Here is a 22,697-nt window from a genome sequence, read left to right as displayed (position 1 = left end):
TAAACATATAATTTATAACTAAATATCTAATTTAGAACTATGAGACAACATTATATGTAAGAATAATACTAAATAATAAATTACAATCATAAAAATCCTCAATTTTCTTTTGTTTTAAAGTCGCTTGATAAAAATAGTTGAAGTTGAATGAAAATACTAATTAAAGTCTCTTGATGTCAATAAGTCCACAAAACAAAAATAAGGTCACAAATGCCATGCACGTTTTCAATGAAAATAGTTCCATAGTAAGTTTTGAATAGACGATTGTGAAATTTTGTGGGGAACGTCTTTTATATAAAACTTAGAAGATATATAATTTATGCATAATGTGCTACTTGAATTCATTCTTCTCATCGTAGGTAATTAACAATGCATTGCGATATTTTAAAGGAATATAAAAATTCAATGCAAAACATTATGATATAATACCTTAAGAAAACAATTCAATATAAATCTCTAATAGTATGATGCAATAAAACAATAACACCTTAAATGAGAGTTATCGCCATGTACTCTGCAACAAATCAGCGTGAATAATTTGCCGATGGTTTGGGGGGTGCTTAAGTACAAAATATCAAAAAAGCCTCCCTTGGCTAATAAAAGGTAACTGGTTTTTGGCATTGTACATTTTATCAAAGTGCTTTTGTAAAAATACGAACCATACAAAATTAAAATTTAAGACAAAATAACTTGTGTGATCAAGTTAACGTCTTTTGTTAACGAATTTTGGAAACAAGAAATAAATATTACCCAACAACAAGAAGAAAATAAATTTTTGTTACAGAATTACGTAGGAAAGAAAATTTTGGGTTTTCTAAAATTATGTGAAAAATATGTGTTTGTGTGTGTGATAGCACTTTTGTGCTAAATTATGGTCAGAGGATAGTGGCTGGCATGGAAAATATGCAAAAACCCAAGCCAGTTTCTTAACCATAGTTGATTCTCCTAACAATAAAATAAAAAAGATAAAATTTTGAGGGGGTGTTTTACCTAGAGGGGCATCACACGTGTAATATCACTTCTTACTTCCTCTCTAAAAAGAGGATGCAAGAAGTAATACACATAGTGTAAAATCTAGTGTTGAAAAAAAAGTATAGAAAACATTCGTCTTCAATTGAGAACCTGGTATGAGAGCCAGATTTTTAATGCAATGTAAAATGAGTTTTCCCTCTCGTCATCTCCTGGGCTATGGAGGACGTATACAAGAAATTTCGAACGGGAAAATTCTGGGAAGAAGGAAAAGCAGAAAGGAAAGGAGCCAGCCTGGGAAAGGTCAATATCTGTAAAAATAATGTCACAGTTAGGTTTTTTTCTAAATCAAGTATTAAATGTCATAATCTAGAAAAATTTTAATTAATTTTGGACAGAGATGGGAATTGTACTATTTATAACAATTAATTTAAATTAGTATGAAGTAATTAGGTCTTATGTTTACTATTAGACGATTAGTACATAGTGTAAAATCTAGTGTCGAAAAAAATATAGAAAACATTTGTCTTTATTGAGAATCTGGTATGAGGGCCAGATTTTCAATGCAATGCAAAATGGGTTCGTTTTCCCTCTCCTCATCTCCTGGGCTAGGGGGGACATACACAACGAATTTCGAACAGGAAAACTCTGGGAAGAAGAAAAGGCAGGATAGGAAAAGAGCCAGACTGGGAAAGGTCAAGATCTGTAAAAATAATGTCATAGTTAGGGTTTTTTTCTAAATCAAGCATTAAATTGTCATAATCTAGAAAAATTTTAATTAATTTTGGACAGAGATGGGAATTGTACTATTTATAACAATTAATTTAAATTCACCTGCTGGATTAAAAGGTCTAAATCTGGTTGAATGAACAATTTCTGATTTCTTTTTTGTTAGAGGATTAGGTTTATCAATTTCATAAGTAACTTCAGAATATTGTTTTAGAATTTTGTAAGGTCCTGAAAAAGGAGGAGAGATTTTATGTGTATTAGGATATGGAAATTCTTCATACATTACTAAATCACCTGTTTTAAATTTACTATGTTTATAATGAGTATACCTTTCTTTATGTACATTATGATAATCATCAAATCTTTGAGCAATTTTTCTAGCTGTTGAATATAAATCTTGATTTTGAAGTAAGGAATCATAAGGTAATTTTCCATACATTAAGTATGATGGTGAGAATTTCGTTACAGAATGAGGAATGCTATTATATTCTTCAGTTACTTGAGGTAATAATTTTGTTCACACAATATTACCTTGATAAGAATTTAATATGCATTTTAATCTAGTTATAATCGTTTGGGTAATGCATTCAACTTTACCGTTAGTTTGGGGTCTATTTGTAGTAATTAATACTTGTTTTACATTGTGATTCCTTAAAAAGTGCTTAAATTTTGAAGATGTAAAAGCAGCATTCCAATCACTTAAAATTTTTTTTGGTACCTCAATTTGAAAAATTGGTCTTAAGTAATTTATATAATTATCAGCAGTTACACTTTTACAGGTATATAGCTGGTTGCATGATCAATAATTATGTGAATATACATTTTAGTAGAATTATAATAATGTCAACCACCAACAGTATCAATAGACAATATTTCAAAAGGTTCACTTACTGATGGTAAATTTTGCATTAAACCAAATTTCTTCTGTTAACTTTTATTATTAAACTGACACACTTCACAATGCTTGCAATAATTTCTAACCTCTTGAAAAATTCCTGGCCAATAATACTGAGAAGGTAATAAATTTAGCATTGAGGACACACCAATATGACCAAATTCCAGATGTGCTTTTTCAAGTAATTTAGTATGAAAAGACAAATTACAATTTTATACAATCCTTGTTTTTTAATGGTTAACACATCATTCATTTTCTTATAGTTAGGATTACAAGCATTATCTAAATTTTGATATTCTTTTATTTCTTCTAATGATAATAAATTAACTTGCAATCTTAAATGTTGACAAATAGATTTCTAGATAGCATATTAGCTTCAACATTAGTGAGCCACTTTTTATACTTCATATCAAAATCTTACATAGATAATTTTAAAGACTATCTAAACAAGCAACCAGTAGGGTGTTTAATATTTTTAAGCCAAACTAAAGCAGCATGATCAGTATGTACAGTAAAATGATTACCATGTAAATAATAATAAAATTTATCTATTGCATCAATAATAGCTAAACATTCCAGCTCAGTAATTGCATAATTTTGTTCATGTGATCTTAATTTTCTAGAATGAAAAGCAATTGGATGTAAATTACCATCAGAATATTCTTGTTTTAACACAGCACCAACAGCTTCTTTAGATGCATCAACAAATACGACATGGGTATTTTGAATTAGATAAAGTTAAGAATGCATCCTTTAATTTTTGAAAAGCTATATTTAATTTTTGAAAAGCTATTGAACAGACATTCATCAGTCCATTTATAAGGGGTATCTTTTTAAAGGAAATTTGTTAGAGGAGCTCTAATTTTAGCATAATTTTGAATAAATTTGTGATATTAATACTTCCTAAAACTCTTCGTAATTCTTTAACATTTTAAGCAATTTCTTAATAACTTCTATATTGGCATTACTGGGCTGATATTTACCTTCTTGAATTTCGTATCCTAGAAATTTTATCTTTTCTTTAACAAAATTATATTTAAATTGTCTTAATGTTATATTTTCTTTCTCACATATATCAAATATTATTTTAAGATGGTTTAAATGTTCATCAAAATTTGGAGAATATACTATAATAATATAATCAAAATAATTTAAAGCAAACTGAATATGATATTTGGTTAAGATTTGTCTAAGAGCTCTTTGAAAAACAGCTGGAGAAGTCTTCCAACCAAAAGGTAACCTAGTGACATCAGAAAGTCCAAAATTTGTAGCAAATGCTAATTTTTTAATATCTTTTTCATTCAATTTGATATGCCAATAACCAGATGATCTAAATCCAATGTGGAGAAAATTTTTGCATTTGTTAATTGATCTAATACAGCATCAATTCTAGGAATGGGCTCAGAATCTGCTTTTGTAATTTGATTAAGTTTTCGAAAATCAATACATAATCTGGATTTTGTCTGTTCATCTTTCTTATAAGCTAAAGTTACAGGAGCAGCATAAGGACTATAAGAAGGTTTAATTACACCAGCATTTAACAGCTCATCTATTTGTTTCTTAATTTCACTATTATCTTTAGAGGATGCTCGATATGGTTTATAAGCTATTGGTGATTCAGAAGTTAACACTACTCTAGGGGGTTCAATATTAATACAACCAACATCATATTTACTTTTAGCAAATACATGATTATAACTATTCAGCAAATTTCGTAATTTACTATTAGAATTTTCACTATTTGTTTTCACTATTTTCACGATGTTTTAGTATTTATATCACTTTTACATACAAAATTATTTTGAAAAATTTACTTAATTTAATATTTTTACTGACCTGGTGTTTAAATTGGTAGACTTGATAAATAATAAAATCCAGTTGTAATTTAAACAGTGGAATTCAAGATGAGGACAATAATAAATAATTTAAATTAGAATTCACCACATAAAATATTACATCATTAATAAGTTTATCTATTGTACATTGTACTTTAATAATTTTAATCACTGAAATCGAATTAGATAAGGAAAATAATTTGCTTATAGGGTTATTTAACAATTTGTTCAAATTTTGTACCAATACCACTAAAGATATTGTAAGGGAGAACATTTACCTGGGAACCCGTGTTGATAATGAATGATACATTTTGTTGTCCAATTTGGACATTAAAACAGACTTATTTATTTTCTGCTCCGATTTGGGCACTGTATTATGATAACTGAAAGAAGGAACTGGTTGATAATTAAGCGGCCTGTAGGGATCCTGAAAAGTTTGTGGCCGCACACTTCTGAAATTTCTGATAACACTGTATTAGGAAAATGGCCATAAAGTGAGAGAGAAAGGAGACAAAGGAGGGGAAAGAAAGAAAGTTTGGGGTTATCAAAAAGTTCCTGAATTCAATAAATTTTATGTTTTCTTTAAAAAAAAAAAAAAATCAGTTTTGGCTGCAATCTGCTTCAAATTATTCTTTTTGTGAATGCATACTGCAACATCATGGGGTTTGAAAGCGCTGTGAAAGTCGTTTTCGTTTAATTTGTTGAAAACTCCTTGCAGTTCTCTTAAGCCCTGTTCATAAGAACAGATTCAACCAGTGGCGAAAACCAGTTCTTCCAACGTGTCCCATTCACATGGCAAACAAGCATTAATTGCCTCTCAGAAATGGAGGTAGAATTTGGTAAAATGCTCCTACCTCTCTGGTGCCAGGCAAATGAGGAGATTTCCCATACTGCAATGCGTGATAGCGCAGTTCACTTAATTTTAGCAAACACCATGGCTAAACGGCAACTGATTGCTCACTGGACTGTCAGTGAAACAATTACATTGATAGATACCTGGGGATGGGATATCATCTAAAAAAATTAGATGGAATGGTACGAGATATGGAAATTTATAAAGCATGGACAGGGTTATCTGATGCTGGGTATTCCAGAAATACTGTCAAATTAAAACTAAAGTTAAGGCACTCAGACGAGCATATCGGATTCAATGTCACAACGAGACTCGGTACCTTTTAAATGATTTTTTATTTAAGAACATTCATCTACTTTTTATGAATATTATTAAATGGTTTTGTAAGACAAAATAATTTTTAGCTGAAAAACATTTTGGCCAGTAATTTTTTTTTTTTAATTTAAATTTTTTGAAGACAAATTTAACAATTAAAATGTCTTTCTTCTCCTACAATTTTCAATGTTTTTCCCGAAAATTTTTGTATTGTATTTATTAGAATGTTCTTAATAACTTTAAGGACTGATTTTGCAATTAATGAAAGTTTCTGAGAAAAAATAAAAACACATTTTTATGTAAAAACTTTGAAACAAATACGATCTCGATCGCATTTTCCCTTCAAATGATTTTTTTCTTTTGAATACTTCGCAAAACACACCATTGTTTCTATAAAGAATGTAATTTTGGATAAGCAGCAAAAATATTAAGTAATTTAATCCATATCTGTATAAGTTTTAGGACTTTAAGTAAAAGGATTTATAGAAAAAAATGCAAACTGAGAAAATGCAGTTTAAAAAATGTAAACTGTCTAAATAGTCATTAAATCATTTCAAATTTCTTAAAAATTTTATTATTGAATTTCAATACACACATATGCAGTACAAAGTTCATAATCCGGATGTCTATTATCCGGAATGATCTATAATCCGGACCTCAATGCCACAAACTTTTTTTTGGTATGCTTTATGTATGCACGTAAAGAATGTGCATACATTATGCGCCCTATACTTTCACAGTCATAACACCTTGGTTCTGTACTCTTATTAGGACTTATTAGGCGCGCGCTTTATTTTGTGTGTTAGTACTTGAACAACCCTTATTCTTCGTATCTGGAATGCGGATTTTCTCATAAATTTTTAATTTCTCTTTGAATTCAGAAATAGTTTTACACCCATACAAAATAATTTTGTTACTACTATGATCCGGTATCCCATTGATTACATAATCAAGAATTGATGAATCATCAACAGAACAACGACTGGCTATTTCACGCATGGCAATTAAAAATTCGGAAAGGGATTCACCATAGTCTAAATGAACTCCATTTTGTTCTACTTAGCACAATATTACTTGCATAATCAAAATAGCTTGGCTTAATGATTTGTTTCTCTAACCATTCCGAAATCTGTTTATCAATTTCACGCTGCTCTGCGGGGGATAGGGAGGGGCGTTGCGGCGCGCAATGAACTGGAAGTTGATCTGTCAGCACTATCCTCATCTTCAGGGCAGATGTTTTTATTTTATTCGGCTTATAATTCCTTACTAAATGTAGTATTTGATCTCGATGTACTGATGTACTCCGTGTTTGATATGATTTAAATCAATTTCCTCATCATTAAAAATATCACGAATACACATCAGTTTTCTGGTTGCAATTTTATAATTTTGACTATGCATAATGTATGCTTTACGCATGCGTGTGTTGAAAGAAATGTTTAATAAAGTAAACAAATAAATATTAAGCTTCTTTTTTTTTTTTTTTTTTTTTTTTTTTTCTAAAATTTGTTACCCTTTAGATCATAATTGCTCTTTATTTCATAAATTACGGTTTCATATTTTTAATTGTATAATTTTTGCATGCCATCTTACCAGATTTAAATTGATGATCTATAATTGATTTAAATTGATGATCTATAATTCGGAAAAACCCCTAATTTGGAATCACGGAAGTCCCGACAAGTCTGGATTATGGACTTTGTACTGCATATAAATATGTATTATATCTGATGCGTAGTCGTGATAGCAGAGCGGCAAGATGGAACAAAGATGTTGATACCTTACCATGTCCAGCTAATTACCATCTTTATTTCCAAGCACATTAGCATAATTCTACAAAGACAATATATTTTTTATCATAAACAATTATGATAATTTCTTATATACACAGATTAACAGGGCGATATCATTTTAGATGGACAAGTAAAGCAGCGTGAATGTTGCCACGGGCAAAGCTAGGAGAAGCAGATGACACAGTTTATTTGCGAGCAGAAGTTATACTAAGTACAAGCAGAAAGTACTCTAAGCTATGACTGGTTAATATGAGATTGTTATATAATCATGGAAGGATCTCCAATTTAAGAGAACAGTGAATTTAGGGGAAGAGCACCAAATCTACAATCGTTAATCTTGAGGTTACTAATTATTTTTTAATTAGCTATCGCATTTTCTTATATCTTACATTTATCTCTACATATAATAAAAGAAAGAGTCTGTCTGTGTGTGTCTTTCGTTCGCGTTGCGCATAAGCTAATAGACCCACGGATATGAAATTTGGTACATAGGTGCATCTACACAAGAGCCAGTGCACCTCGAAGCGATTTTTTCGAAATTCGAATTAGAATTTTTTTTATTTTATGTTTTCTGACGAAATCACATCATTTTGAGACATAATGGGCTGCAGGAAAGCGAGATTTAACTCTACACACTCCATTTTCACATCGTCATGAAACACAAGCACTTGGCTATTTTACGAACTTGAAATAAATTTCATGTTTCAATAAATCGATTAAATACGAATTTATTTAACAAAGTGAGCTTAACACCCTTTCAATGGGATTTTTTCTAAAAAAGTTTATTTTTAAAAAAGTACAGTTTATTTTTCTTTGATTTTTGGACACGTTAAACTTTCATCTTTGTGACTGCTTTTACAAAAAGAATTTTGGAAAAATGATAATATTTTGTATTTTTAAAAAAATGTTTAAATGAAGCTTCCGAGTACACTTTTCACATCTTTAAAAATGTGATTTTGGCAACAATTTTCCTGTCTTATTGTTGTTGATAGATTTTTGGTGAAATCGGATCATTTTGAATAGTTTCATTTCTTTTAGAAATATGTGTTTGGCAACAAATTTTCATCGTATTTCTTATGTCACTGTTTTTAAGAGATTGGCATATTTCATTATCATTTTTATATAAATATATTTTTATTGATTTTTTTTTTTATAAAGTTGTTCTGAAGAGTAAAATTCTGCGCAGAATTTTATGTTTTTTGAGTTGCTTTCATGTTATTTTTTGCTTACTTCACTGTTTATAATATACTGAAAAGTTTTGCATGATTTTTTTCTTCAACGAAAGTTGGTTAATTTTTTAATTAGGATAATTAATATTTGTATTAAGAGATATAGCTTATTTCATTGTTATTTTTTCCCTTGAAAATATAAGATAAAATATCATTAATTATACTTTGCTTTTCAGAATTTTTTGTTTTTTTGCATTCCTTTATTTTATTTATTGCTTATTTCACTGTTTTTAAGATATTGAAAAGTTTTGACTGATTATTTTAGGAAACAAAGTTCTTAACCTCCTTTATACCATTTGAGTTCTTAAGATTTTACAAAGGGAAGTTGGTTAATTTATTTATTAGGATAATTAATATTTGTATTAAGGGATATTTCTTATTTCATTGTAATTTTATTATACGTAATAACTCTTTTTATGAAGTTGTTCTGCTGAGTAAAATTCTACGCAGTTTTTAAATTTAATGTTTTGTGTTTCCTTCAGCCAATTTTCCGGTACATTTAAAAGCCAGACGAAGGCTGGCAGCGAAGCTGCTAGTATGTATATAAAATAAAGCCTAATGGTATTCAATTTGTTAATATAAACATAAATTACAAGCTTTTATTTAAAATCTTTGTAAAACACCTTTGTAAACCTTTGTAACCTTTGTAAAACAATTTTAATACATGAATTAATTGTAATATATTTTCTAAAACATTTATAACAAATATTAAAACATTCATAATATTAATAATATTAATTGGTCATTTTATTCATTTTTTCATTTAAAACTGTTTAGCAGCATATGTGATTGCTTCTCTTCTTTTAATCATTTTGTCTAATATAAATTGCATTTTAAATTAAATTAGGTGTATTTTAATTAATTTAAGAGTTGAACTCCAATAGCATTCTATAGCAATGGTAAACAATGTCAAAAAAGATATGAACAAACATTAGAAATCTGCCCATCAGATTCATTTTTGTGACATCATTGCTCACAGTGGCTTATGGGTTAAGGAATGGAAGACTGTGCATCTGGACCGATTCTGATGGTGAAATTGCTTCATGTCCCCTTTTCTCCCTAATACAATGATGGCTGTGCGAAAAAGTGTTGCATATGAATGGGGCTTTAGAATGTCAAATACAGCTTCAAAATAATATGTTTATAGAATACTAACTATTTAGCTTCATTTTTTATCTGGAAAATGAAACAAAATCTACAGGGAACTAGGTTAAAGCTTTTCGGCAGATGAATGCTACCACTGTGTTAAAATAAATAAGTAAAATAAAAATCCAAAAGCTTTCAGATTTTACATTACACCCAAAGGTGCCTTTTTTTAACGTTTTGCATGTTACATTTATTCATTAAATATTATTACAGATTTTATATTTAGTTAGCTGTTTTTAGTAGAATTGTAATTACAATTGCCTTATATCCCCATGTAATGCAGCATCAGACTTATTTTAAGAGAAAGCTACATCAGAAAAGCAAAAATACAGATGCATGTGCATTTAACATTTAATAAATAGATATCTCGTAATTTATATTTAAATTGAATAAATGTAAGTTAGTTGTAACCGTAATTCTACTCTTTTTGCTTTCCAGAAATTGCTAGAACTGTCTCGTGTGGCGATTTAAAAAGCTATAACTGCTGGAGAGAAACATCTCAACTTAGTTGTTTAAATAACTGTTGTTGTTTATTGTAGCAAATTTGTGGTGAGATCGGATTAGTTTCCTCTGCATTTTATTTAGCGTTTTAGTATTTTAAATTATAGCTACTGATTATATTGCGTGATATTGTACAAATATCTTTGAGGAAAAATCCAGCATTTTATTATATTTCTTGTGATAAGAATAAATTTTAATAACTTTTAATCGGAATTGTGCATTCAATCTATTATGAGCCAGTATGCACGGTACACATTTTGGTGTCAAGAGTGGGACTGAATGCCAATCACGAAAGCGATGGAAGAACAATTAAGGCAGCTCGTCACTGCTTTTGCTATATTCCAAAAAAAGATGGAAGCTGGCCAAGCATCCTTTAAAGAAGAGATTAAAGCGGGACAATAATCTGTTGAAACATAATCCGTTGTAAGAAGAGATTAAAGCTGATCAATAATACATTAAAGAGGAGATGAATGCTGGTCAAGTTTCTGTTCAAGAAGAAATCAAAGTGAGCCAAGAGGAAATGAAAAGAGAAATCACCTGCATAATAGAAAAAAAATTCGAAGCTATGGAAGACTGAATTCACAAGGTTGAAAACAGACCTGGACAGATTGAAAAAAGCTGTTCTGCCGTTCAAAAACAAATCAAATAATAAATTGATGACAGGGTTTCTGCAGTAGCCAAAGAAGTTAATACCTTAAAGAAATTCATGCAATTGTAATGGATTAATATTTTTACTCGTGCTTTCTCATTCCTCTTTGAAGCTATCCACTTATGATGGTAAGACCTGCTGGCAAGTTTATAAGACACAATTTTCTACAGTGGTGGATGCGAATGCATGGGATTCCCAAGATAAGGTCTGTCATCTTGGCACTTCTCTGAGAGCAGACACAGTGGATATTCTTCAAAGTTTTCCCGAAAGCAAAAGGCTAGATTTCGAAGCTCTGTCTGGTGCACTGGAGCTGGGTTTTGGGGAGAAATGTTTAAAACTACAGCAGGCTTCAATTAAAATGAAGTCAACAGAAGCCAACGGAAATACTCCAGGAGCTTGCCACAGATGTTGAAAGGCTGTCCCACCTTGCCTTTTCAGAGTGCCAGACAGATACAAGGGATATCCTGTCGCTGCAATATTTCATCGACGGCATTTGGGATCTTGAAATACAGGAAGCTCTGCAAATGGCGGATGTCAAAGATGTAAAAAGTGCTCTGTTGCACACTGTGAAATTCGAGGCAGCCCAGCAAGTAACTTGTAGAGATTGATACCCAATCAGAGCTGTGCGAGTCCACAAGCCAGTGGATTACGTAGTGGCTCATTTAGATGATTTATCCAGATAAATCAATGCTTTGATACAGAGTAGGAGTGAGAATGTGTATTGATGGAATGTGGAATTGAAGTCTTGGAAATGTGGTATTGAAGGTCACATATGATGGAATTGCAGAACACCCCAGGGCACAGAAAATAAAACAGATGATTTTACTAGACAAGTCAGTGCCTTGAGACAGAACAGGAGTGAAAAGAAACCAATCCTAAAGTACTAGAAATGCAGCATTGAAGGCTACATATGACGGAACTGAAGAACACCCCACAGCATGGAAAATAAGACGATTTAAACAGACAATTAAGTGCCGTGAGATAGAAAAGGAGTGACAAGAGACCAAAGTATTGGAACTATGGAAGCTGAAGGCATGTACGAAGGAACTGCAGATTACCCTAGGGCACAGAAAAAAAGGCCATTTCCCAGCAATGATCCAAGAAACAAATGAATGACTATGTCGAGAAGTGGAAGTTGCCAGAAAAACCCCATTTTAAAGCACTCAAGATTTCTACAGTGAGTGGCAACAGTAACAGACTACCCATCAATAAGCATATCGATGGAGTTCCTTGCAATATAATCATTGACACAGGAGCTAATGTTACCATCATTCGGAAAGATTTATCTCAAAAATTTTAAAGATAAACTCATTTGGGCGCCATCTTGTGTTACCCAGCAGACTGTGTCTGGTGATAAAATCGCCATAGATGGGAAGTTAAATGTGAACATCATGTTTGGAAGTGCAGACTGCTATCATGCAGCACATGTGGCAGATACTACAGACCCTTGCATACTCTGATGGGACTTTTTAAGAAAATACAATTTTTCCTTGGACTTCAAAAAACAACAAACTACTTTCAGCATCAGAGGACATAACTATCCAATATCAGAAGGGATCCTCACCTGGAAACGCCAACGCCTTGTCTGAAAGACCCTGCTCAGAAAGCTGCCAAAATCATACTAGGGTCGAAGAGAAACACGAAACTGCAGGCTATTCTCCATCCCAGATGCTCATTGGTCATGAGCTTAGTCTGCCTAGTGATCTCTTGTTTGGTCACCTTCTGGATGTGCCTTCATCAACTGAGGAATACATTCAGGATCTACAGGCCCGATTTGAAGTCATGCACAATTTCACATGATAGCAAGTTAACTTGGCAATGGAGAATATGAAGACCCAATACAACATGAGACATATTGGACATCAATTCAACGAAGGAGACAAGATGTGGTTGTGGAATCTGACTCAATGGAAGGGAATCTGTCCTAAACTACAATCACCTTGGGATGATCCATACACAGTCCTAAACAGGCTGGTCATGGTTCGGATCCATAAGTCAGCAAACTCTAAGCCCAAAGTCATTCATTATGACAGGTTAGCTCATTACTATGGCCATAATACATAGTGTATATAATTGTAAATAGTACAAGACCATGGTCCTTTTTGTTTCTAAATTTGCATTTTGCTTGATTTGTATTTAGTATTTGATAATATTTGATTTAAGTTACTTATTGCAATTATTGTTTATGTTGTTTGTTATTTAAATGTAATGTTTATTATTGCATTCATGCCTCAGTTGTAAGTTTGGCTTCCTGTCCAAGGATTGTACTGCCCAGGACTTGCAGTCCTTGGAAAGGGGGCAGTGTTATGGATTTTGTATTTAGTTGGCTATTTTTAATAGAATTGTAATTAAAATGGTCTTATATTCCCGTGCAATGCAGCACAAGACTTATTTTAAGAGAAAGCTATGCCAGAAAAGTAAAAATACAGAAGCACACGTATTTAACTTTTAATAAATAGATACCTCTTAATTTACATTTAAATTGAATAAATGTAAGTTAGCTGTAACCGTAATTCTACTCTTTTTGCTTTCCAGGAATTGCTAGAATTATCTCGCGTGGCTGATTTAAAAGGTTATAAAAGCCAGAGAGAAACATCTCAGTTCAGTTGTTTAGATAACTGTTGTTGTTTATTGTAGAGAATTCATGGTGAGATTGGATTAGCTTCCTCTACACTTTGGATTGTATTGTATTTAGCATTTTAGTAGCTTAAAATATAGCTACTGATTATATTGCATGATACTGTGATATTGTATGAATATCTTTGAGGGAAAATCCAGTGTTTTATTATATTTCTAGTTATAAGAATAAATTTTATTAACTTTGTATCGGACTTGTGCATTCAATTTATTACGAACCATACACATGCAACAATATTATATTCTTTGCACTTAAACCATAAAATTCAGTTCAATAGCAATATCGCAAAATAATTTTAAAATGAGCATTTCTTTAGAATTTCCAATACACAGTCTCGCGTTCTGGAGATTAAAATGTTTTTTTTTCCATACAGCATCGTCATTGCTCTCTCTGAAGTCATTAAGTTTGTTAATCAAAAATTCGTTAAAGTTTTATGAAACAGATAATAAAACAAATTCCAAATTTGGGCTTTTAGATGCCCATATTTGGGTGGAAACGTATGTTATTCAAAATTTGATGACTCTAGGTATCACTATTTTATCACAACATGAGAAACATACATACATTGATGTAGATTCTTTATTATTTAATTTCTTTAAATATAATATAGAGGTCTAATATTTGGTGGCAACAATTTAAAAAGGTAATCAATGCAAAATGCCCAAATGAAATTAAATAGTCCTTCTGAGCAAATTGTCCCTTTGGACTAATAAAAAAAAATGAAACAAAAATACTATGTTTTATCTACATGGGCACAAACGTCCAAAAAAAAAAAAAAAAAAAAAAAGGTGGGGAGAAGGAAAGAAAGAAAAGAAAAAAAAAAAAGTTGAAATGGGTTTATGATCTTAACTCCAAAATTCTTGAATGAGAATATGTTGCCCCGGGGGTAAGAAGGTATTTAGACAACATGGCAAATATTAATAGCCAGTTAGTTTGGTAAAATACTGCAATTCTAGAAGCCAGTAGAAGTTGTTGCTGACAAAGACCCTCAATTTCTTAACTAAATCATGACAAATGAAAGCCAGTGTTTCTCATTGTTTAACTTGCTCTTGACTACGAGGAAAGTTTTTCATAGACTTAAAAATTCTACAAAGATTGCAGAGAAGAAAAGGTTAAAGGTCTTTTCTGATGTAAAAAATATTGTTTATCTTTAATCTATGGTAGAAGATCAATGATTTGCACAGCCTGAAATTCGCACATCAGCAGATTTTAAAGCTTTGCGTATTTCAGGTCATAAATGAAAAATCATTAAACTTCAAAAAGCTGTAAAAATAAAAATTAATTTATAAAAAGCATATAAAAGCAATTAGTATTTTTCAGAGGGAACTATTAACTAAACATATTATAATTTTATATAAAAAAATAATTCCTGATTTACCATTTCCTGATCAATTACAAATTTCTATACTTCAAAATTTGCCCTTGCTCACAAACGTGCTAATACCTCACAACAACAACAAAAATAGTATTTAGAATTTGAAATTCTGATGCATAAAAAAAATAATTATTTTAATTTCTAACCATAGAGGAAATTAAAAATTCTGTTTGTCTCCACTCACAGAGCAATAATCATCACCTAACATAAATATTGACATGTAATATATCTTGAAACAATAATCGCAACCCTGATGATACATTTAAAATGCATTGCTGAGCCACTTAGCTAGGAAAAAATATAATCATACATGAATATGAGGAACATTTTAATAAGTTTTGTGAAGTTAACAATTCCATAAATTCGATATGTATTTGTAACCCTGTAATCTCTTAGCATATTGCTGGGTGCAACATAATTTTGCTGTGTATTATCTGTAAAATAAAATTTCATTTTGTGGTAATTTAAAAATGATTTTCTTTGTAGATATTCTCTTTACCCCTAAAATAAGTAATAGCATAATTTTACTATTTGGCATTCACCAAATTGTGAAACCCACGTTGCATGAAAAGCATGCCTGGATCACCACCTCATGAATCAAAATATTTAGCACAGTTCACAAGATCACTGGCAGGCTTGCATACATTTTGGCAGCTGCCTTTTCACAGAAGAGTATCAAAATTCCAAAGCATCCTAGATAATCATCTCTTATGGGCACAAGTGATTTCTAGCAAAATATTTATCAGATACCAGTTTTAAAACAAATAATACATAGAATAATAGTATCTTCAACTTTAAAAAAATCCTTGTTGCACTAAATATCCAAATTTCACTAAATATTGACAAAACTATTGAATTTCACTACTGACATAGGCTATAGAGACTATAGAGATGTGAATCTTCTACTGTAAAGGACCACAGTTACACAATAGTACTATCATCCACAAGTCACTCCTGTTCTTGAATTTTTTACTAAAATTAACCCCCCTCCAAGTTAACCTCTCATGTGATTTCTATTTATTTACTTAGGTATCGTGACAACGCGAGGATGTCAGTTTTCTAGCACAAAAGAGTTTTTAAATGCAGTTCTGCTTGGACTTAATCTTCTATAATTTTGAAACTATACTGTTTGTGAAAAGATTATAATTTGAAGCAAAAAAATCAAACTTTGAAGTAGGAGGTTGACTTATACCCGGAACTTCAAAAAAAAAAAGTAATAATAATAATAATAAAAGAAAATCTGAAAGGTTTCAGATTTTAAATTACATCCAAAGAGGCCTTTTTTTTTTTTTTTTTTTTTTTTTTTTTTTTTTAACATTTTGTGTGTTACCTTTATTTATTAAATATCATGTTCTTCGCACTTAAACCATAAAATTCAGTTCAAGAGCAATATGGCAAAATAATTTTAAATTGAGCATATCTTTAAAATTTCTGATACACAGTCTCACACTCTGGAGATAAAAATGTTTTTCCTGTACCACGTTGCCTTTAAAATCCTTGAGTTTGTTAATGAAAAATTCGTTAAAGTTTTATAAAATATGAAATCGATAATAAAACAAACTCCAAATTTCAAATTTGGGTTTCCAGATGCCCATATTAGCAGTAGGATTATGTCATTCAAAATTTGATGGCTCTACATACCATTATTTTATCACAATGCGAGAAACATACATACATTTATACAGATTCTTCATTATTTAATTTCTTCAAATATAATACAGGGCAATAATATTTGGTGGCAACGATTTGAAAAGTGATGCAGCCTTTTAAAGTTTTCAATGCAAAATGCCAAAACAAAATTAATAGTTTTTCAGGGCAAATTGATACCTTTGAACTAAGAAATGAAAAAAAAAAAAAAAAAAAGAGAGAGAGATCTGCTGCTGATCGATGACATGTCGGCAAACTTGGTTATTAAATAAATCTATTCTTTCCATTTTTTGTTAAATTTGTTTGGCAGCTTTGATAGCATTTCTAGCACATATTCACGCCCAGAAAAATGGTTGGATGGATTGGTTTCAAAATTGATTGAACCCTAATGATTCATTGGTTTCAAAATGTATGGTACAAAAAATTAGGTGCACTTTTAGGGAAGCCTTCACTTTTGATTTGGGATATGTTTCAACCGCATCGTGCTGATCATATGCTAAAATGGAAATAAACAAAAATTTGCTAAAATGTGAGTGTAATTTTATCAAGTACACCGGCATGCTGTTTTGTCGGCGATAAATTTGTTTTTCTGAAAACATTTGTCAAAAGTCGGGGGATCGACTTATACGCTGGTATATATGGTATTTTTCAGAATGATAGCTGTAAAGACTTAGGAATTATGGATACATTCCCTGAACTTTCAGAACCCATTACATACATATAAATATATTTTTGCATTTTGTTATCATCAGTTAAAATATAATGGAAAATGTACCTTGATTTTCTCAAGAACTGATCTTGTAACACCTGGTTCTGCACCAACAGAAGTAGCACTCTCTTAAAATACAACAATAATTAATAAGTTTTAGAACAATAAACAACGTTTTTTACTATTGATTTATACCACATAAGAATAATGCATGGCTTTGTGTAACTCACTTCGTTTTAAATGAAGATTTCTTAATCTGTTGATAAGAGATGACTTGCCTACATTTGGAATTCCAATAACCATTAGGGTAAAAGATGATGTCTATTAAGAAATATGCAGATAAATTTCTTGCTTGAGAAAAATATACAGCAATAATATAATAAAAAGTTTGGATGCAGTTATATAATACAGGATGTGAAAGATAAAATTTTCAATCAAATAACATTTTTTTTTCCAAATTTTAACCTTGCATAGCAGTTATACTTGGATTGTACAGAAATGATTGACACGACGGCTCTCACAATGAAATTATTACACTACATGAAGGCAAAACAAGTGAAATAGACACAAGGGGGTGTGAGCTACTCAGAATGCATAGATAGAGCTGGCTGCAAATTGAATGGTATAAGTCAGCACCCGCCCTTTCGCCGTCATCATTGAGAGCATGGACAGCAATGATGAAAGGTGATTATAATGGTCAGCATTGGACGGCATGGTTCCTATGGAAGGAAGGGATATAGGGTAGTGAGTTCCACTGTCGCAAAGCACCCTCAAGGCATACCGTATCCCGTTGGTTGGCCAAGTTCAGCAGTGGAGTGGAGACTGCAGCTAAAGGTGTCAGCGCAGGCGACCAACAACATTTCATACAACACAAATGTGGCAGCCGTATCGGTTTTGATCATGGCGAACAGGCACATAACATTCAACAAGACTCAAGAAAAGACAGGGCTTGGGCAAGGAACATTGCATGCGATTGTGCATGATGATTTGGAGATGACAAATGTGTGTGCAAAGTGGGTGGACCTCGAACCAAGACCTCAGACTACGCCTTGCTTGACAACAGGGGCATCTTCTGCCAAATTGCATGCAACTGCCTGTGGGTGGTGCACCAACTAGCCCCCAGACTAGTTTACTAAAAGCCCTTCGGGACCTTCCAGCCAGATAGTAGAAGTGTATTGACATGGGTAGGGATTATTTCTAACTGATGTACTATCAGTTTTTTGTTAATAAATTGTATTTCTCTCTGTGGCAGCATCTGTGTCATTCATTTATGTACGACCTAAATACTTTGATTATTAAATAAAATTACAGTGTGAAACAAATTTTGAAAACTGTAAATAAACAAAAGCATAGAATACATAAGGTTCTTAAAAAAAAAAAAGAGAGAGAGAGAGAGAGAGAGAGAGGAACGAAAAGAAAGAAATTGCATTTACAATATATGGCTTACTAAATAAGAAACTTACATTTCCTCTGTTGTAAAAATCGGTATCTTTCATCAACTCTGTAACCAATGGAATGATCTGAAAAATTTAATATCAGCTATTAAAAAAATATATAAAAGTATATCCATAGGTACTTAAATGCATTACTGTAACCACCCTTTGTACAGTTTGTAAACTTTTGACAAAAGAAAATGATGACTTTTCATTGCGAAAAAACTGTTTATTACATAATATATATATATATATATATTGCCTTTTAACTAGATATTTATTCTGAAAATCACTTATAAATGGCAATTTCATGCTGATCACTTTAAGAATAAATTCACAGCAACTGCTCGCTTTAGGAATTATGCAGTTAAATACTCGGAATTTAATAATACTAAGGCTTTATAATACTAAGGAATAATTTTTATAATACCAGAGCTAAATACTCGGAAATTCACAGCAACTACTCGCTTTAGGAATTTTGCAGCTGCATACTGCAGAAATCATATTGCTAGTAAATCCTGTAAATGCATAATTTAAATAGGAGTTTAAAAGTATCATGATTTATTCACATTTGCATATTATCCCATTGACTTAATCCATTAATCCATGAAAGTTCGCAGAAATCCCCCCAAAGCTCTGTCAATCATTCCTGCGAAATTACTAAAATAACTGTAGCTTCTTTATTTAATAAACAATAAGTATTTGATCCGTTTAATTATAATAAGTATTTGATCCGAACACTATACGATGCCAGTCTGGTGGCAGCCATGATGATTGGCTGCAACACCACTCCAGACGACTCCACCGATGTTGTGGGATCAATGCAAACCTCTTAAAGACCTCTGTAACCATAAACGTACATCAGACAAGTGCCGTGAGATGGTGGACGGTACCCCGGGAGGTATAGTGTGGCTGCAGTGTATTGAATAGTTGACAATGATACCGTTGGGGTGGTTCAGGCCTGGTGTTTAACAATCATCCTTATCTTGACTCTCATTTGTGCTCCTTGGCCTTCCAGAGTCTTCATTTCATCAGCAATTTCCTTGTAGCAACCACTGCTGCCAACATCTTTGCACAGCAGTGTCTATACGTTGCAGGTGGAGGCCTATTGCTCAGTATGACCACCCAGCTTCACACAACCTTACAATGCGACCACGTTCGAAGTCATTTAGTTGTCTGTAAGGTATTCGATATCGTCGTAATGGCATCTTTAGTTCCTTCTTTACGGAATTACAATAGCAGCAACAAAAAAGATAAATTTTCCACCTCTGTTACTGGTTTTATATTTTGCGAATTGAACACTAGAAATGTGTGCTATGATCGCAATTCCTGTTCATTTGCCTTGAAACTTTAATCATTTGCATGTTCAATCAAGATGTTTTTGCATACCAAATTTTGTCCTGATTACGAAAGTCCTTCTTGGTGCTTCGATTTTTTTGCGAAAGAGTGTATATCATTTAAGCAAAGATTGTACCCTTTCCTCTCATAATGCAGGAAATTTTGAATTTAAAATAAAATGTATGTAGCTTAGCATACATATAAAAAATTTATATGGATCACCACTTTCCAAGGCAGAACAAAAGTAGAAGTTACTTTACATACACAATCTACGAAAAATTGTGCGAGAAGTGATAATAAATCACTCTCTCTTCTGCCATAGAGCTTATTTGGTTGAATAACTTAGTCCCTTTATTCTCCTCAATATCAACATGCCAACCCTGAAATATGAAAAATTGGGAGGTTCTTGTGAAAAAAGAAAAACTGGGTGTTTTTGCACTGCACAGCACAATCATTTCGAAAGATCTTCAAACTGACTTAAATTCACTTTTTAATACATGATTTAGGTTATTTAAGTTTATGATTCTGATATGAAATACATTAATATTTAATTACAATTTCTAAATTTTGTATTCTTTGGATAATTTTCTTTTGTAATTTTCAATTTTTGTACGGAGAAATCCTGATTTGAGAAGGAAAGCTTTAATTTATGAAAGTTCTTTCAAAATTATGAAAATAAAATTAATATATACCTACTGTTGTATGGATAAATATAATACATACCATTTACTGATGTAAAACAAAATCAATTACAAATATTTACTGATTAAACACTGGTTGAATCTTCACATAAAACTCTACAAATGTCTTCAGCTGATTAAGTTAATTCAGAACAAATAAAATTTCAGAAGAAAAATTAAGTTGAAGATCACTTAGGAGCTGAGGGAATAAACTTGGTCTAAAAATAAAAACTAGGAGATTTAGTGATCTGCTGGGAGATGTAACAAAAAAAAAAAAAAAAAAAAAAAAAAAAAAAAAAAAAAGAGGGGAAGAGTTAGCAGCTATGCTATCAGTACAACATGGCTACCACCAATCCACAATCCACTCACCAATAATTCTGCATAAATTTACACGATAGCTATTTCATACTTTAGACAGATCTGCTGCCACATGAGCTTTTTCAATCACTTTCAAAAATGAATAAAGCATTTCTATTTATCTTTTCAGCTTTTATTATACAGCTAAATTATAGACCTTTTTATTATTAACAAGATGCTGTAACTCGTGCCAGCTTCTTGAAATCGCAAAACACAGAAAAACATTCACTGATGGAAAAATGATCAAAGAATGCATAATTGCAGTAGCCGAAGAAAAGTGCCCTGAAAAGTAACATTTATTCAAAACTGTCAGTTTGTCAGCAACTGTGGCTTGGAAGGTAAAAGACATCACAGAAAATATATCATCTTAACTGTCTGACAAAAATAGTTCCAAGAGTACAAAACAGACATCTTGAATGGTTTTCTCTAGCTTTGGATGAGTCAACAGATGTGTCAGATACTGCTCATATGTTGATTTTTATTCGTGGAGTATATAAAAGCTATGAAGTGCATTAAGAACTTCTTGATATTGATAGTATTCATGGCACAACCACTGGGAAAGATATTTTATAGGAATTAAAAATGCATTAATAAAAAGAACCTTCAATGGAAAAACTTGAAATCTATTATTATGATAGAGGCAGAAATATGTATTAAAAATAAAGGAGTGGTTGCTCTTGTGTCAAAGATTGTAGAAAATGATGGTGGATCAAAACCATTAATCTTACATTGTATCATTCATCAACGATCCTGTCATATCAGTTGTTAATTTTATCAGATCCACTCGGCTGAGTCACCGCCAATTCCGTGAGTTAATTGAAGAGATTGGAGAAAATGATTTACTATATCATAATGTCGTAAGCCCATAAGCTGGCTTAGCTGTGGAAAAATCCTTCAGTACATTTTTGAACTTCGAGAAGTGACTGAAATTTTTTGAATGAGAAGCATTGCCCTGTTACTGAAATACAAAATAGCGAATGGCTGTTTAAGTTAGCATTCTATGTTGATTTGACAAAACATATGAAAGGAATTTGAGATTGCAAGGAGAAAACCACAATTCTTCCTGATTTATACACTAACATCAAATAGTTCCCGCAGAAAATAATACTGTTTCAATCATAGATACGTAAAAAAATGTTTTTAAGCTGCACTACTGAGACTGAATTTCTTGTTGATTTTGCTTTCGAAGCTTTGAGTGCTTTGAAGATAAATTTTGCTACTTGTTTCTCAAGCTTTGATGTCATTGTGAATGAAATTAAGATTTTTTAAAATCCTTTTGATACTGACATTGAAATCCTAGCCACATAACTTCAAATGGATATTATTGATTTACAGTGCAGCAATATAATTAAGAACAAATATCAAAACTCATCTTTGATGGAATTTAATAAGAGTCTTCCAATTTTCTTCTAAGAGTACAATTTAATAATTTACATATATTTTACATATATTTAATAATTTACATATATCTGTTTTCCGTTTTTGGTACTACTTACTGAGAAAACATTCTCCAAAATGAAGTACACAAAGAATGTTTACACAGCTAAGTCAACTGATGAGCATCTTAAATCTCTTTTAATAATTGGTACAAGTAAAATTGGTCCAC

General features: G+C 31.5%; 1 protein-coding gene across 6 annotated transcripts in view; it reads right to left on the bottom strand.

Annotated features, from left to right (window-relative positions):
• Window positions 1-22,697, bottom strand: part of LOC118201509 (mitochondrial GTPase 1) — a 131,376-nt gene that overhangs the window by 53,130 nt on the left and 55,549 nt on the right. For all 6 annotated transcript variants that reach the window (XM_085825287.1, XM_085825286.1, XM_085825284.1 and 3 more), the window contains 3 exons: window positions 18,747-18,803; window positions 17,514-17,604; window positions 17,350-17,411 (listed from right to left, as the gene is read on the bottom strand). In XM_085825287.1, coding sequence (XP_085681413.1) covers window positions 17,350-17,411; window positions 17,514-17,604; window positions 18,747-18,803 — 210 coding nt within the window. The remainder of the gene's footprint in view (window positions 1-17,349; window positions 17,412-17,513; window positions 17,605-18,746; window positions 18,804-22,697) is intronic.

This window comes from Stegodyphus dumicola, chromosome 10 (genome assembly GCF_044657685.1).
Source record: "Stegodyphus dumicola isolate Sdum_Otavi_A_Nest chromosome 10, ASM4465768v1".
Taxonomy (NCBI): Eukaryota; Metazoa; Arthropoda; class Arachnida; order Araneae; family Eresidae; genus Stegodyphus; species Stegodyphus dumicola.
This window is presented reverse-complemented; position numbering and strand designations above follow the sequence as displayed.